General features: G+C 48.6%; 1 protein-coding gene across 2 annotated transcripts in view; it reads left to right on the forward strand.

Annotated features, from left to right (window-relative positions):
* STMN4 (stathmin 4) overlaps positions 1-17,882 on the forward strand; it is a 19,100-nt gene extending 1,218 nt beyond the window's left edge. Inside the window, exons 2-6 of one of the 2 annotated variants that reach the window (XM_083605633.1) lie at positions 5,866-5,952; positions 7,305-7,400; positions 9,867-10,075; positions 12,974-13,165; positions 14,654-17,882. In XM_083605633.1, coding sequence (XP_083461759.1) covers positions 5,940-5,952; positions 7,305-7,400; positions 9,867-10,075; positions 12,974-13,165; positions 14,654-14,713 — 570 coding nt within the window. In that variant the 5' untranslated portion in view covers positions 5,866-5,939 and the 3' untranslated portion in view covers positions 14,714-17,882. The remainder of the gene's footprint in view (positions 1-5,865; positions 5,953-7,304; positions 7,401-9,866; positions 10,076-12,973; positions 13,166-14,653) is intronic. The other variant, XM_083605634.1, reaches the window with a different exon arrangement.
* The last annotated feature ends 459 nt before the right edge of the window (positions 17,883-18,341 follow it).

The raw sequence follows: 18,341 nt of genomic DNA on the forward strand, positions 1-18,341 counted from the left end.
GGGAGAGCAGGAAATTTCTCCACTCTCACCTAAAAATAGTGAGTTTCTGGTCCCTGTGGGAGCAAGTGGGTGAGCAGGACTTGCTTGCTGACATCAGAAGAGGGGCTGCAGAAGGTTTCCTGTGGTCAGGGCAGGGTGGGGCTTTCAGTGCCCTGCTGAGTTCCCTCTTGCCCAGCAAAACCAAAACTATGCAGAAAAAACGAACGAAACAAAAGCCCCAAGAGCAATGCTACAGTTTTCCCCATTTGCAGTATATTCCTTGATTGCAGGATCCAGCTTCCCTTGTACAGAATCTGGATTGCCCCGATGCCTAATTTCAGGGGGCAGCAGCGTGGAGTGCCTATGGTCGCAACAATGAGCACAGAATTGGCACTCAGCTCCTGACTCTGTAATCCTCCCATCCCAGTTAGTCATTGCTCTCCGTGCGGATAGGCAGAATCTTTTCTTCGCAGCTTAACAAAGCTCCTTCCCCTGGTTCTTCTGGGCAGCAACAGGCGATCCCAAAAACTGTTCGATTTCTTGGAGGAGGGGGGCAGACCTCTCTAACCAAACTCCTGCTTACGGCCCCTCGCTTTATTTTTTACTCCTACAGGTCATATTCAGCCTAGCCTCAGTTCACTTCCGCATGGTACTTTTCCTGCAGAGAAAGACGACCTGACTAGGGAAGAGCGGGGACATCGGGGATTAATATTTATCAGTCAGGGCTCTCTGGGGTTTAGCGGAAGAAGGACCAGCTTTAAATGTAATTGTCGAGTCTTTGAACTAGAGAGCATGTGCAGAGTGCTCCAGAGGAGAAATGAGAGTATGCAAATATGGATGATTGCACGTGTGTGTGCTTTTGGCTGTGGATTTCCCAACAAACATGTTACATGCACCATGTTTGCAAGCAGTTGGGGTTGGGGGTGATGTACAAATGGGGGTGGGGTCCATAGCTGTCAACGTTTTCCCTTTTTTAAGGGAAATTCCCTTATTCCGAATAGGATTCCTCGCAAGAAAAGGGGAAAGTTGACAGCTATGGTGGGGTCATGTACAGTAGCCTTTATCCCTCCCCATGCTTTTCCTCTGTGACTGACGGCGGTGTTCAAGCTGGAGGGGAACTCGTGGCTGCCACCAGAGCAATCTTCCACCCTTACGTCACCAAATCCTTACTTTTGTTTCCACGAGGCATGCCAAAAGGGAAGGGGAGGCAGCTGCTCTCTCGCCTGTCATTCAAGGGAAACTGCAATGCCTTGCTTGCCGAGGGTGGGTGGGGAGAGAGACCCCCTTCCTGAAATCAGTGCAGGAGTGGGCGCTGGAATTTTTTGGAAAGGGGCGGAGGAGCTGAGTTCCTGATAAAGACTCTTCCAAGGGGAGAAATTTCGCTCGCTCGCTTTTGCAAACCTGCTGCGTATGAAGCCAATAGAGGGTATTTAAAAATAACAAGAATAATGTCAGAGGGCGATCTTTGCTTCTCCTGGAGTCTGACATCTAAGCACCGAGGCTGACCATGTGGCAAGAGCCACTCATCATAGCTGTCAACGTTTTCCTTTTTTTAAAGGGAAATTCCCTTATTCCGAATAGGATTCCTCGCAAGAAAAGGGAAAAGCTGACAGCTATGCCACTCATTCTTCCACATTCCTTTTTTGCCAAGTGTGCAAACGATTATTTCTGGGTGGTGGTGGTGGTGAAATAGGATAATTGCTGGATGAGAAAAAAATTGTAAATTAGTTTTTATCCTTCTCACAGCATGCATATTGTTATTTTCTTAATTTCTGCCGGGTGCCTGCGTGCTGCGAGCGATGAGTTTTGGGGGATGTGGCAGGGGAAAGAAGCCAATAACGCCCCCCTAAGTACTTAACGCATGCATGCAAAGGCGTGCTGTGGAGCTTCCATTTTGTAGGTGGCTGCAAAGCGAGGTCTCTCCCGTCATGCCCTGCCTGTTTGCAGCTCGAATGAGCTCATCCTATATTATACAGGGCTGTTGTTTCCTCCGCACTCCCTTATTCATTAAGCTCCGGAGGAGCATCCGTGGCGGAACCGTTGCAAAGATGGGCAGCGTCCTCGCTCTCTGTTTCTCTCCCTTGCCTCTCTCACATCTGCACCAGCTAGTTCTAGCAGAGGGCAGTCCTCTCAGTGAAAGAAAGCATCTTCTGTTTGAAGAAGGGAGGCGTGGGGTGAAAGTTGCCCACCAGCAATTAACACGTGATGGACAGCAGATTAGGAAGAACAAAGCTCACCTGGTCACTGTCTTCCCCTTTCTGTCTGAAATCTGCTCCTTGTTTCTGAATTTGCACCTCTTGGCACCAATGAATCTATTTCTCCTCCTGTCCCCTTTCTGTGTAGGTGGCCACCCTAGTTAGTTCGTTTCCCACCCAACCCCACCCACACCTCCAAGCTGGCCTTTTCCTAAAGGAGATTTTCATACACATCATCTGGCAGAGCCAACGATAAGCCCCCGCAGCTGTTGACAAAGCCGCTTGTGAAGTCATGACAAAGGAAGGGGTGGCCTGTCAGCCACAATTAGCACTCCTGGACTGAGAGGGGTGGGTGCTGAGCATCATGGAAAGGAAGAAGTCATCTGAGCATCTTGTCTGGTGGTGGGAATGAATCCTAGAACTGTAGAGGTGGAAGGGATCTCCAAGGCAGGGATCACTGCTGACAGATGGCCACCCAGCCTCTCTTTAAAGGCCTTCAAAGGAGAGTCCACACCTTCTGAGGGAATCGGTTCCACTGTCAAACACCTCTTGCCATCAGAAAGTGTGGGAAGCTTCACCAGAGGAACTCGTAGGACAAGGTGGGATGGCATGATTTCCTTTGAACATGTGCAGAGTGTCCCATTCCTCACCACCAGCCAGCTTCCAGACACCTGGAGGAGGAGCTTAAGAGCAGGGCTTTATGCATCCGAGGTGGCTAAGGAAGAGAATTAAAAATATATTTAGAATGAAAACAAGCTAGGGCTCACCAGAACCTTGTCCTCAATGTCTGCTTTCCGTGCCACGTGCCACGATGCAACCCTGGAAGGATAGGATGAAGCAACAGAAAAGAAAACAGTGGTCTTGAGCACGTTCTTACCCCTCAATCTGGTGATAGCGGCACCACTATGTGCTGTAGTCAAGTGTCACAATTGATCAGGTGGGGGGAAAGCACCCCTCCCTGCTGCTAATGCCCCCCAATTCCACGCACACCCCCGTCACAGCAAACAAGGTGTCAGCTTCCATTTGCAAAGATGGCTTCTGGTCTCATTCTCGGAAGGACTCTGTGCTCTGTGCACGACCCTACACCTGGTGGCTTTCCCTCACTTGCACTATGCAGGATCAGGCCAATGGTCCTTCTAGTCCAACCTCCTGTTCTCACAGTGGCCAACCAGATGCCCCTTCTGGGAGCCCCACAAGCAGGAGCGCAGGAGCCCTCTCTCCTCCTGCTCTTTCAAGCAACTGGTATTCAGAAGCATTGAAGGAGACAGAGCCTAGCCAGCGTGGCTAGTAGCCAACAATAGCTGGCTGGAAGGCCCCAGCCCCTTTTCACGTGTGACGGAAATGATGGTTTTTGGACATGTGTGTTGCTAATGCAGTGCAGGAAGAGGGCAAATGCTACATAGGTTATGGCCGATGTGCCTTTGAGCACAAAACCGGATCTGAGCATCACTTGTGAACAGACTGGGACTCCCCCCTCATTGTAGGCTGGGAAGGTCTCTCCGCAGCTGCAGCCTGCTGTGTCTTATATAACCAGTGAGTGGGAAGAACTTTGACAGAAGCTGTGTCAGATGGGAAGGCAATGGAGGCCTGATTTTGCTCTGAAGCCTGTTGCCAGAGCATCTACAGCTATATATGGATTTTGTCCAGCTGGGATGTAGGTTTGGAGGTCACGCAAATGCCCCAGACACATCGTGCCTGCTGCAGGAGTCCCCAGCACGAAGCCTAGCCCAGCTGTAGTTTGCTGGAACAGGGACAAGCAAGCGTGGCACCTTCAAGACATACGTGACTACAACTCCCAGCATCCTCTACCATGGGCTGTGCTGGCTGGGGCTGATGGGAGTTGTGGCTCAGCCACTTCCATAGGGCACCACATTGGCTACCCCTACGTCAGAGACATCACCTTGCTAACAAAGGTCTGTATAGTGAAAGCTATGGTTTTCCCAGTAGTGATGTATGGAAGTGAGACCTGGACCATAAAGAAGGCTGATCACCGAAGAATTGATGCTTTTGAATTCTGGTGCTGGAGGAGACTCTTGAGAGTCCCATGGACTGCAAGAAGATCAAACCTCTCCATTCTGAAGGAAATCAGCCCTGAGTGCTCCCTGGAAGGACAGATTCTGAAGTTGAGGCTTCAGTACTTTGGCCACCTCAGGAGAAGAGAAGACTCCCTGGAAAAGACTCTGATGAGGGCACAAGGAGAGAGGACAAGATGGTGGGACAGTGTTTTCGAAGCTACCAGCATGAGTTTGACTAAACTGTGGGAGGCAGTGGAAGACAGGAGGGCCTGGCGTGCTCTGGTCCAGGGGGTCATGAAGAGGCAGACACGACTAAACGACTAAACAACAACAGCGTCAGGCTACATGGCACACTAAAAGTCAGACCGCTTCATGACCCCGGGCTGGCTGACCACAAAAAAGTAATAATGAAACCTCATGATTTCTCTTTGATATCTCATCCCCTACTCCCCGTCCCATGACATTTTGGTTAGATGCTTTGCTCTGATCGCCTTTTGAGACATGAATGTAGGGCCCAGAAATCCATGATAACTCTTTAAAGGACAATTCCTTCTATCTCTTCTCTGCAGAGCAGCTGCTTCCCCACCCTGTGTATGGTACCGAATGGCTCCCATTGTCTAGACTCTGTTTTTCCTCCCTAGCTGTGAGGGCTGTGTTAACTGGGGTCATCAGAGACCTGGTGCCATTCGCTTCCAAGCGCTGATTCACACTATCAGGAGGCCTCTTGTGTCTATGTTGGTTAGAGTGCCCTTCTCATTGTAGGGGGTTGGGCTGGATGTCCCTTTGGGTCCCTTCCAGCTCTACAACTCTATGATTCTAACTCCAGAAAGCTAGCTTTGCCAAATGGAGCAGAGATACCTGCACTGGCTACAATAACCCACATGTTCTTAGCTTTACACAGCCTCTGAACATGGGCCAAGTGCTCGTTAGGCCATTCTGCCTACCCCTGTATCTTTTCCAAGGGAGGAGAAAATCATTTGGGGATATTAAACTTCTGAAGAACAGCGATATTATTACTTACTCCAGTGGGGGTGCGAAGGTTGAACCAAAAATGCATCGAGTTAGTAATAGTCTTGCTGTGAGTAGCTGCATTCTTGCAAACAAGACCTGATCAACAAAATCAACACTTCACAACTGTAGAGGGGAAGGCAGTTGTTTGAACCAGCCCTTACATAGAAGGGTCTCTGGAAAATAAGTGAAGAAGTTTATTGAGGCTCTTAACTGGGATTGAACAGAGAGACGAAGTAATAGCCTGCTGGATCAGGGTGGACATTTCACTGCCTGACAGAGCTCTTCACCTCTCCTCACACTTTCAGAAACAGAAATAAGGGGGTTAAATATTCAAATGCTATTAATTTGTACCAATCACCTTTTGCATTGTTGCAGAACCCAGCCTAGAATCTGGTTTACTGGGTGCAATAATATCTATATTATTATATTATTATTATATTATATTATATTATATTATATTATATTATATTATTTAATATCTATATTATGGTAACTGTGAAATAGCTCTGCCAAAGCTGGATACCACCATTGGTTTTTCCTTTCTTCAGCATACCAACTGTAGCATCTTGACATTATGTTCCCCCCTTTTTTCCTGGAAAAGTTCAAAGTACAACCCGGTAACTAAATTCACCCTTGTGCATTTGCTTTCTTTCATGTCTCCACAGCTTGCAAGCAGGACACGATCTTTGCCTACTCGGATACGCGCTCGGACAGCAGGAGGCCCAGAACACCACGCACCATGACGCTGGCAGGTATGGAAGCACGACTGTTCTCGCTGCTTGGTTGATAAGCAGGTCCATGGAGAAGATAAGAAGACCCTTGTCTTGGATCAGTCCAAAAGGCCAGCATCTTCCTTCCCACATTGCGCAACCAATGATCAAATGCTTCCACCAAGCCCATGACTGAAACATGGGACTATAGCACCCCTGCTGCTCTTTGCCCCTTGGGACGGGTGGGTCAGAAGGCAGGGAGACCATCAGAAGGTGCCACCAGAGCTAATGACAGGCAGAGCTGACTCGTTCTAGTTTTGTCCCCATCCAGGGACAGCTGCCCTGCTACTGCCCCCACCCATGCCTCCCTTACCTGGGTTGTGCTATAGCACCCATGAAATGGCAATGGTTTTTGGAGAGATCTCAGAGAGGCATAAAGGTAAAGGTAAAGGGACCCCTGACCATTAGGTCCAGTCGTGACCGACACTGGGGTTGCGGCGCTCATCTTGCTTTATTGGCCGAGGGAGCCGGCGTACAGCTTCCAGGTCATGACTAAGCCGCTTCTGGCGAACCAGAGCAGCGCACGGAAACGCCGTTTACCTTCCCACCAGAGTGGTACCTATTGATCTACTTGCACTTTGACGTGCTTTCAAACTGCTAGGTGGGCAGGAGCAGGGACCGAGCAACGGGAGCTCACCCCGTCGCGGGGATTCAAACCACCGACCTTCTGATCGGCAAGTCCTAGGCTCTGTGGTTTAACCCACAGCACCACCCGCATCCCAGCAGAGGCATAGCCGTCAACTTTTCCCTTTTCTTGCGAGGAATCCTATTCGGAATAAGGGAATTTCCCTTTAAAAAGGGGAAACGTTGACAGCTATGCACAGAGAGCATGAGATAATCCAATATTTTGGTAATATCTTGCAGAATGTGTGAGATTTCAGCAAGATCTCACAAGATCTCGTCTGAAAGCACCACCACCTCTCTGCCAACGGAAGAGTATCAACTTCCAACGGGCAGGGGCATTGCCTCATGGCTTTCTGCCACCTGAGGCAGCTTTCTCAGTCCACCTTATGGGTGTACCGGCCCTGTCCCCGTTCTACAAGGGAATCAGCGAGATAAGGAGGAGGAAGAAGAGGCCAGGCAGTTGTATGGATGGGAGTCTGTTTAGTGATGGACTTTGACCTTTCCCGCAGTGGCGTAGCGTGGGGGGTGCAGGGGGGGCCAGCCGCACCGGGCGCAACATCTGGGGGTTAGGGTTAGGGGGCGCAAATCCACGGGTTAGGGGGCGCAAATCCACGGGTTAGGGGGTGCAAATTACTTGCCTTGCCCCGGGTGCTGACAACCCACGCTACGCCACTGCTTTCCTGACAAAGTGTTTTTTCCTCTCCATGCAGCCTACAAAGAAAAAATGAAGGAGCTCCCTTTAGTGTCTCTCTTCTGTTCCTGCTTCCTCTCAGACCCCTTAAACAAACCATCTTATAAATACGAAGGTAAGTGAGGCAACCGACCCATTAACTCCCAGACGCTTGTGGGTTTGGGGCTGCTGCCCTATGTGTCCCATTTGCTCAGCTCCTTCTGCCCATGATCTTTCCCACAAATGGTAGATGGCACCGCTCCCTCCTGCCTCCCTTTCCCATGGGCTCTGAGAAGGCTTGAAGGTAATATATTATATATGATGATATATTCATATATATATTATGAATCTAAGACATGCATTATGCATTCTTATACTCTAGACAATGCCAGCAGGCATGCCCACACCCTACGAGTGACACAGGAGAGGCTCCACTTCTCCACATTTTTATAAAACGGAGTTTGTGAAAAATTGAATTGTTTTGACATTTACATGCCACTTAGGTTTAAGCTGCTCTGTAGTCGAGATGGTCATAAGTGATCAAAGCAGCCAAGCATCCACTACCAACCCTGGCCTTGTTAGGAATGGAATCTAGGTTAGTAGTTCAGGTCTGACAACAGCTGGATGCTCCTTGCGCCTGCTCCTGGCAAGGAGAGAAACTGTGGGAATATTCAGGGATGCAGGAGAGGATATATTGTCTGATTTTCCAACTTGTGTTAACAAGTTCCACAATTTAGCAGAGTAACATTCCCCTTTTTAAACTCACAGCGGATGTGTTTGCTCAGGCTCGCTAAAGCCTCTATAATAACTGTTCTGGTATTTCCCCCTCATTCCCTCATAAAAGATAAGACATGACACAGTCTTCTACAAAAGTATAAAAAGGTTTACTCACATATCATTCTGTTCACAACAGGACCCCAGAAGGCAAACTTAGCTTAGAAAAGTAACATACACCTGGAAACTATCTCATAAGGAGACAGTCTCTTTGTCCTCTCTGGGCTGAGGAATCTTTGGCTAAGCAGATGTTGCTTCTCCGATGAAAGTAGTCAGAGAGAGAGAGAGATGGCTGCCCTTCCCTGTGCTTTTGTTGTTACCTGCACAGGTGAGGCCACACCCACCTCTAGTCCCATGCAGAGGAAGTCTGTCCCAGCCCAGAAGGAAACAGGAAGTTTACCTGCTGGCTGGACAAACATTCCTCCCCATGTTCACTCTAGGAATGTTGTACTTGACTGCTCTTGTGTTTCACATCCCACAGAAACATCACGGTCCATTCCCTCTCCAAACACCTATTTCATTTTTATTTAGTGACCCCAGAGAAAGAAGCAGCTGGAGCATAGCCTTTTCCCACTGCCCTGGGATCTTCAGGTGAAGGGCAGAATATAAATTTAATAAATACAATTATAATAATGAAAAATAGTGGGGTGGAGAGAAGAATAGGTTCCCCAGATGCTGAGGAGGGGCTCTTTCTTTGTTCTTGTGAGGTTCATGCTTTCTACTCTGAAGTCTGGAAGCCTTTCCCAAACTTGCTTGTTTGGTGAAGATCTCCTCCACATCTGAGATGTTGTCGAGGGTTTGATAATGATAATGATAATGATAATGTAGTATTTATACCCCACCCATCTGGCTGGGTCTCCCCAGCCACCCTGGGTGGCTTCCAACAAAGTATTAAAATAAAGTGGTCTGTTAAACATTAAAAGCTTCCCTAAACAGGGCTGCCTTCAGATGTCTTCTAAAAGTCTGGTAGTTGTTCTTCTCTTTGACATCTTGTGGGAGGGCGTTCCACAGGGCGGGCGCCACCACCGAAAAGGCCCTCTGCCTGGTTCCCTGTAACTTGGCTTTTCGCAGTGAGGCAACCGCCAGAAGGCCCTCGGGGCTGGATTTCAGTGTCCGGGTAGAACGATGGGGGCGGAGACGCTCCTTCAGATATACTGGACGGAGGCTGTTTAGGGCTTTAAAGGTCAGCACCAACACTTTGAATTGTGCTTGGAAACATACTGGAAGCCAATGTAGATCTTTCATGTTCTGGGAACATGATCCAGAGCGCACAATCTGTTATCACAGGACAGAACTCATGTTGGTAGCAGCCTGGTTGCAGGGGCAGACTTTGTTCTTTCAAATTTCAGTGGTGCTCTGTGTGAGCCCAAAATTTGGCGCCCCTTGCTTCTTGTCTTCCATTCTGCTCAATTCACTATGTCATAGTTGTGATGCCCTGCTGTGCCCCCTCGACTCAGCTCCCAGTGCAGGGCAACCGGTCACACTGCCCTAAGTCCTCCTCTGCTGATTGGAATCAGGTCCAATGTGGGGACTGGATTATATCAGCAGATGCCTGGTGGGTGTCTGGTGGGTGTTTGACCAACCAGGGAAGCTCCCAAGTTCAGTTCTCAGTGACATATCCAGGGGAGACTTTCTGTTTGAAACACTGGAGAGCTGCTGCCAGTCAGTGCTAAGCTCAATGGACCAGTTGTCTGACTCTGAATAAGACCCCTTCCTGTCCTTTCTCTAGCTGGATGCTCTGAGTTATTCCCAGCATAATTTCCTCCATTAACACATTTGCTCTTTAGCACGATTACATCCCAGCCTCTCCCTCCCTCTTCTCTTCCAGTAGACACCGTAGACCTCACTTGGTGCGTCATTTCTGACATGGAGGTCATCGAGCTCAACAAGCGCACCTCCGGCCAGTCCTTTGAGGTCATCCTGAAGCCACCCTCCTTTGACGGGATCCCAGAATTCAATGCCTCTCTGCCCCGGCGGCGAGACCCCTCCCTGGAAGAGATCCAGAAGAAGCTGGAAGCGGCTGAGGAGAGACGCAAGGTGAGACCCTTCCTCAGCACCCAGTTGGCAAACGTGGCATGCCTTTCAGGGGGCGGGACATGGTTTGGTCATACAGGGGACTGGGAAGGGAACTTGCCATCTCCCCCATGTGCCAGGAAAAGGGCAACTGGAGTGGTCCAAATGTCACATCCTGCCAGTTGCATCCTTCCAGCATTTTCACTGGTGAGGAGTCTGCTCTCAACATCTGCAAGCAGACCCATTAAGCTGGTTCATGACTAACCACCTCCTCCTTTTCCATTACCTCTCTGTGACAAGGCTAAGGTAAAGGTAAAGGGACCCCTAACCATTAGGTGCAGTCGTGGCTGACTCTGGAGTTGCGGCGCTCATCTCCGGGTCACGTGGCCAGCATGACTAAGCTGCTTCTGGCGAACCAGAGCAGCGCACGGAAACGCCGTTTACCTTCCCGCTGGAGCGGTGCCTATTTATCTACTTGCACTTTGATGTGCTTTCGAACTGCTAGGTTGGCAGGAGCAGGGATGGAGCAAAGGGAGCTCACCCCGTTGCAGGGATTCGAACAGCTGACCTTCTGATCAGCAAGTCCTAGGCTCTGTGGTTTAACCCACAGCACCACCTGTGTCCCTTTGTGACAAGGCTATAAGCCTTTATAAATAAGGACAAATGAAAGTTCAGGGAAGAATCTTGAGCCCCCTAGAACCCCACTGCTTTTGTGGCTCTAGCTTGACTCCTAAGGGAAACAAGCACCCGATCAATGAAACATGATGCAACACAGGAAATGTTATAAGTTGCTGGAGTTTATTTCTCAAGGGTATGTACAGACACGGCCTTCTGCAGGCACATTCCTTTGGTCAGTGGTATGCACACTGCCATCTTCATAGAATCACAGAATTGTAGACTCAGAAGGGACCCTAGGGGTTGACTAGTCCAGTCCCCTGTGATGCAGGAATCTCAGCTAAATCGCATCTCAGCTAAATCATATATGATAGATGGGCATCCAACCTCTGCTGTAAAACCTCCTATGAAGGAGACTCTACCACCTTCATAGTCATATTGTTCTTTTGGTTTTGTAATGTAGTCATAAAGTTTCTGCCTTGGTGCAAGGGAAGGGAGCCTCTGGGCCTACACAGAGTGCAATGTAACTAAGGGAGCCTATGCTAACAAACCTCTGGAAATAAACTCACAAAGGGGGATTTAAAAGCAGTGTGGTGGTCATTGAAAGGGGAGGGAACAAAGAAACTAATGTTTGTTAGCTACAGAGGACTTGCCCTCTCTGTGCCCAATTTAATAATAATAATAATAATAATAATAATAATAATAATAATAATAATAATTTTGTTTATACGCTGCCCTTCTGGCTGGGTTTCCACAGCCACTCTGGGCGGCTTACAGTACATATAAAAACATACTAAATGTCAAACATTAAAAACTTCCAGACACAGGGCTGCCTTCAGTTGCCTTCTAAAAGTTGTGTTGTTCTTTATCTCCTTGACATCTGGGGGGAGGGTGTTCCACAGGGTGGGTGCCACTACCGAGAAGGCCCTCTGCCTGGTTCCCCGTAGCTTGGCTTCTCGCAGCGAGGGAACCGCCAGAAGGCCCTCGGCGCTGGACCTCGATATCCAGGATGAACGATGGAAGTGGAGATGCTCCTTCAGTTATACAGGACCGAGGCCGTTCAGTTGTAGTTTCCGAGTTGCCTTCAAAGGTAGCCCCACATAGAGCGTATTGCAGTAGTCCAAGTGGGAGAAAACTAGAGCATGCACCACTCTGAGGGCAGGTAGGGTCTCATCCTTGCTCATGCTGCCTGCATAAGCATGCAGGTCAAGACGCCTGCAAATTGAGGTATGCAAAAGTGCTTTAAGAAGCTTCCCGACTGGGGTGCTTCAAAGGAGGAGGCTGACGTCAGAGCCAGAAAAACCTCAAGCAGCTCTCCAAAACCCTGCCAAACGCATTTTGAGGTCAAAAAGGCACTGTGTGTTGATGATACAAGGAAGGTCTCCCGTAATGAGGAAATGTGTGTGGTTTGCCAGCCAGTCAATTATTGATCAGCCATTAGGTAGCATCTCGCTGTCTCCCTGCCTGACCTTGGCAGATACTCAAGAATGGGCCTTGCCAGCCACAACAGCCGGATGTCAGAGATGAATGAGTTCCTGTCCATGGCTCAGTTTCCTTCTAGTCCGAGTAACCAGATCCAGCATTAACCCCTTTCCTGTTCCATATGTGTGGGAAGTGGTAGCTGCCCACTGCTTTCTGTCTGGAAAGAGTTTCAGCAGTGCTGAGTAGCTTGCTTCCTATAATCCCACCACACTTGGATGCAAATGCACTTTGGTAACCACTCAGCAATCTTACCCAGATTTTTAACCCTTTTTAACTATTGATGGCTAGTAGCCACATTGGCTCTGCTCTGCCTCCATCGTCAGAGGCAGCAGTGCTTCTGAATCCAAGTTGCTGGAAGTTGCTGGAGGGGAGAGGGGTCTTGTGTTCAAATCCTGCTTGTGGGTTTCCCACATGCATTTGGTCAGCCAGGTGGCTGGACTAGATGGGTAATTGGCCTGATCCAACAGACTTTTCCTATTTGATATGGGGGAGCCATTCTGAAACGTATAGGACTCCATGCAGGGGAAAGAGATGAGTGGATTCCAAAGCCATTTCGCAGGCGACAACAAAAGAGCAGGAAGGTTGTAATGCAGTTGCAGATCCCCCTTCCTCAGCCCTCAATCAGTTTAGAAGCAAGACGCAAGCAGAATTAGAACTTTAATTCTTTTGCCCCCTGGCCCTCACATGCACAGTAAGCACCGGGGAGAGGCTTAGAAGCGTCTTTGACATGTGGGAAACCGGGAAGATCCATACTTGCCTCCCAACAGTGTGGATTGGGTCAAAGGATGACTGTCCTTGATGCCTTGTCTTGCTTTGTGAGTTTAGTACCAGGAAGCAGAGCTGCTGAAACACCTGGCGGGGAAGCGGGAGCACGAGAGAGAGGTCATTCAGAAAGCCATCGAGGAGAACAACAACTTCATCAAGACGGCCAAGGAGAGGCTGATGCAGAAGATGGAGTCCAACAAGGAGAACCGGGAGGCACATCTAGCTGCTATGTTGGAACGCTTGCAGGAGAAGGTGAGGAGGGGCCAGCTGCAATGAAAAGAGCTGCGGGAGGTGTGGGTTGGGCTACGTCAGAGAGATTTGCAGGATGGAGGCAGCATTGCTTCTGAATCCCAGATGCTGGAAACCTCAGGAGGGGAGAAGGCTCTTGAACTCGGGTCCTGCCTCCTGGTTTCCACAGGCATCTAGTTGGCAACGATGAGAAGAGGATGTTGAGCTAGGTGGACAATCCTTGCACTAGAACGGACCTATTGGATACCACCCTGATTCAGCGGATCTCAACCTGCGGGTCCCCAGATGTTGTTGGACTACAACTCCCATCATCCCTGAGCTCTGGCCTTGCTAGCTAGGGATGATGGGAGTTGTAGTCCAATAACATCTGGGGACCCGCAGGCTGAGAACCGCTGCAATATCAGAACAATTTTTAAAATACTTACACAGTACAATTGCATTGGAATCAGAGTTTTGGTTCCAAGGGTTCTGCATCCAGCATTCCCAGAGCCTGCACACTGAGTGGGTCTTGCCCAGCAAGGAAAGGAGAGAGTCTTAGCTTTTTTCACGTGGGGTAACCCAAACAGATCTGGCACGGAAAGAGTTTTTAAGCTTTCTGCAAGGCCATCTCCGTACACTGGATCTAGAAGCCTAGGGGTGCTCACACAAGAGCTCGTGGGACATCAGATGGCACTGTGAGATCTTGCGAGAGCATCCCAGAATGGGTGTGCTGAGCCAAACTTGCTCCCTCCAAGCAAGGCGGAGAGCTTAAATGGAGAGTGTATTAACTTATGGTCTGAGTGTGTGGTTTGGGGGCTGCACGGTCAGGGGGAAAACAATGCTGTCCAGGGTTGTAAAGACTGCGGAGAGAATAATTGGGTGCACTCTTCCCACCTTGGATCAAATCTACGCTTCCAGGTGCCATAAGAAAGCTGCAGAGATAGTGCAGGATAGTGCGCACCCCGGAAATGATCTCTTTCAGCTTCTGCCTTCTGGAAGAAGGTACAGGGTTATAAAGACTAGGACCAGCCGCCTGAGAAACAGTTTCTACCCAAATGCGATTTTGGTTTTAAATGCATTGTAAGGAGTCTGTATGGGAGTATATTGTATTTAAAAATGGGGTATCAGAGTTTTTAGGGGGCTAACCAGGCTGGGATAGCTGGGATAGCAGGCTTGTTGGGTTTTGAATGTCCTATGTAGATTTTTCAATTTCATTGTTCTGTATGGGACAATGACAGTAAAGATTATCGTAAAGTAAAAGCTCTTTATGCGCTGAGTAACCCAAAGCAGACCTGGTGCAAACAAACCTTTCGTTCTCTCTGCCTTGCTCGCATTTAACTCGTGCAATTTCAACCCCCTTCAGCCGCTTATGCTTGAAATTGTGCAAGTTAAAAGCATGCCGGATATGACCATAATGCATATGTCTGCACCCTCCTCTGTAAATATGTTTGACCCAGTTTGGAAGCCACCTGAGCAAGTGACCATCCCCTCACCTTGGCGGTGTCTCCACAGGACAAGCACGCTGAGGAGGTCCGGAAGAACAAGGAGCTGAAAGAAGAAGCCTCGAGGTAAAGGAGCCCCACTCCCCGCCGGGGCGGGCACATGACACTTTGGACTGACAGCTCCAAAAGAAGAAGATGAAGATGATGATGATGGCAGGCGGCTGATGTGGCAGTGGTGGTGGTGATGGCGGCCGCGGCTGCCTCCAAGTGCAACGTGTTGACTGACGGATCGGGACTGTCCTCTGCTTTCGTTGTTTGTGAATGTGAAGAATTGGTTGGTGACAGCATCTCGTGTGTTTGAGGGAGGGAGGGGGAACCGCAAGGGGAAGAAAGAGCTGGGAGGAAGAGCTGGGTGTTTGGGGGGCGGGCGGGAGGGGAGGGGGTGGGCATGGATGACTGGAGACACATACCCCACAAAAATATATATAATGGCGCAGATGTTCTGTCATTGTCCCACACGTGCAGTGTCCAATATGGAACCCAACTGATGGAGGGGGGCGGTCAGAATGGCAGGCTCGTATAAGGGGGGTGTCAAGGCAGGGTTGTGGGTGGGGTGGGGGTAAAGAGGAAAGAGATGTAGACTGGTGGCCCAGGCCACTGAGAGCAAGCAGAGGGAGTGGGGTCACCTCTGGGGTGAGTGTTTTCTTGTGTGTTTTGCCATTAATGTCAATCACCACTGTGAAACGAAACATCTCCATTTCTGAGTTTCCTGCATAATCCTTCGTCCCTGTCGCTTAACTCCCAGGTGTTGCAAGCCTGATGCCATTTAACTGGAGGGACTGAAGAAATGAGCCTTTGCTGCCAATTCTCACAGTAGACCAGTATAAAGTAAGCAGCACATGCGCGGCACACAAAACACTATAAAAACCATTCTATGTTCTAAATCTTATATTAATAATCCAAAAATTGAGAGAGCTATGTACAAGATCTACTACAGAAGCCACAAACAGAAAACGTATTCAAATTGTGTCCAAAAGGAAGATGCAGTCTTTAAATGTTCCTTTAGCCAGGCTCCTGTAGAGATCAACGAGGATAAGTTTGATCAAACGAAGTGTTGGTGATCTTGTACATAGCTCTCTCAATTTTTGGATTATTAATATAAGATTTAGAACGTAGAATGGTTTTTTAGTGTTTTGTGTGCCGCTCATGTGCTGCTTACTTTATACTGGTCGTTTAACTGGAGGTGGCTGTGGTTTTGAATGCAAAGACCTTTGTTTTTAAATAATAATTTTCTAAAAAATATTTTGCCAGAGATTCGCTGTTGTCAGATACAGGCAAAGTTCCCTTGTACCTTCCTGCCCTCCTTGAAATCTGAGCGGATAAGAGGAAACTTCCTAATTGCCGTATGAGTCCGGAAATTCTTGCAAGGTCACGGTCAAGCTGGAAATTCTTGAGGTGTACAGTTTGATGCCCTGCTCCTTGGGATGATGATGTGAAACTGCTCTGGGCGAAGGGTGAGGCATCAAACTTTATGATGATTAAAATGCAATTAAGACCATCTGATTTGGATGGGACGCCTTCAAGAGAGAGATCAGGTCACCTCCTGGAGAAAGAAGGACAAAAACGATTGGAGCAAAAATAGAGAGAGAAGTTGGTTTATAGGGGCCCTCCAACTTTAGAAGATAAAACCAGCAGAGCTGATATTAAAGACGGATAAGAATTTTGGGGTGTGAAGGAAGACATGCTTAAGCAAATCCTCCAAGTTAAAAATCCCTTGTAAATTCAGATTGATATCCTCTCTCCAGTTGCAGTTCCCTTCCCAGTTAAGAGAGCTGTTCGGTTTAAAGATTTTTAAGGGGACACAGGGAAGCTGGAATGGATTTGGCCTGGTTATTTCCTTTAGAAATTGTCTTCAAGACAGGGTTAAATTGCCCACAAATGCATGTTGCTGTTGTTGTTGCTGTTGTTTTAAATTGTGACATACTGTTTTGATTGTAGAAAATCAGCTCTGGGAAGGGATGATTTAGAGCCAAGAAATGGTGAGGGTTTGTGTGTGTGTGTGTGTGTGTGCTTGTGTGTTCTGTGTTTAACCCTTTCACCGCTTACCATTTCCCGCTCCAAACTGTCCCTGCACTGTCTCCCCTTTTCCCGTCCTCCATGAGGCTTCCAATGTCTGTCCACCAGCAAACCAGAGGGTGTCAGGATGCAACATTTGGAGGGTGTGCAGCCGTCATACACTCTCCAAGAGTGGCACCCTGTCATCTTCTGAAATGTGGCTAGGGATTCTGGAGCACGCGACCTGTTGGATTGCGGGCTGCGTAAGCCCACCCCAGACATCTGCACACCTTGGGTGCTTTTGCTGTTGAGCCAGTCCTGTTCACACAGGTCCCTTTTTTTGCCAATTTCGCTCAGCTGAGATGAACAGTTACAGGCCAGCAAAACCGACTGTGGCTGCTTTTCTGTTCTGGGGTGTTCATTGCAAGTTGCTTGGGGATGGCAACATACCTTGCAATGCTCTGGCTCATGTGAAGTAATGGCAAGGAACGAGTGTGTCTGCATGCATGCGCAGAGTGCACTTTCCCATCGTCCCTTGATGGAGACTGAAGCAGAATGACAAGGAGGATTCCAAAATACGAAACACATGATACAAACTTGAGGCGTGGTAGGGATTTGCAAGCTTCTGAGTACCACACATCTCTTCATCTGCCAAAGCCAGGGCCACCTCGCGTGATCCAAGAGGCAAATGGGATTTCTTTGTCTGCCAGCACCACTCCCATACCATATGCAGAAACCATGTTTGCCTCATGCTACTTGTTCGCACCTCAATATTGAATGCATGTTAAACCTAAGCAGTGTGAAGGGACCCCAGCTTAGCTTGCTTTAGCCTGGAAGGGAGAAGACGGAGAGGTGACATTAAGAGCCATCTTCCAGTATCTGAAAAGCTGTCACGTGGAAGAGGGAGAAAGTTTGTTTTCTGCTGCTCTGCAGGGAAGGGACGTGGATTCAAATCACAAGGAAGGAAACTCCGACTAACTCTTAGGAAGAACTTTATGGTGGTAAGAGCTGGTCGGCACTGGACTCTCCTTCACTGAAGGTTTTTAAAGAGAGGTTAGATGGCCATCTGTCAGGGATGCTTTCGCTGCAATTTCTGGATTTCAAGGGGTTGGACTAAATGACCTTTGGGTATACCTTCCATCTCTGCAGTTCTGTGATTCTATGAAATGGCAGAATCCCTGGGTGCCCCTCAAGGAAACAGGAAAAGCAGAAAGAAGGCTAAGCAAGCAAAGCAGGGCTGGGGGGGGGGACAAAAGAAAGGGGGTCTCTTTTGGCAAGCAGAAAGACGAAGAGAGGAATTTCAGGAGGTTTCTAACTTCTTGCTGCAAAGCTCTATCCTGTATTGATCGCAAAACTCCGCTGGGGCCCTTGGCTCCCTGACATCCGGATGAGGTATTTAGGCTATTGATTAAATAAGGAGGGGCAGAGTGAGAATGGCATCTCTGGGGATTGCTAGGAGGAGAGCCATCCATCACCTGGAAACATTGATCCAAGAGCAGAGGGGGAAGGGAAAGAACTCTTTGAAGCAGTTCTGGTTGTGGCAAGAGGCTGTCCTCAACTTTTGTACACAATGGATGTAAATAAAACTGTTGGCATTCCTTTCTGACCATTTGGGCAAAGGGTTTGTTTTCCTGAGTGGTGGTCTTATTATATCTGTTTATATCCCGCCAGACCAGGACTCAAGGCGGATTATTCAAATTAAA

Source organism: Podarcis filfolensis (genome assembly GCF_964270895.1).
Source record: "Podarcis filfolensis genome assembly, chromosome: 3".
In the NCBI taxonomy this organism is placed as follows: domain Eukaryota; kingdom Metazoa; phylum Chordata; class Lepidosauria; order Squamata; family Lacertidae; genus Podarcis; species Podarcis filfolensis.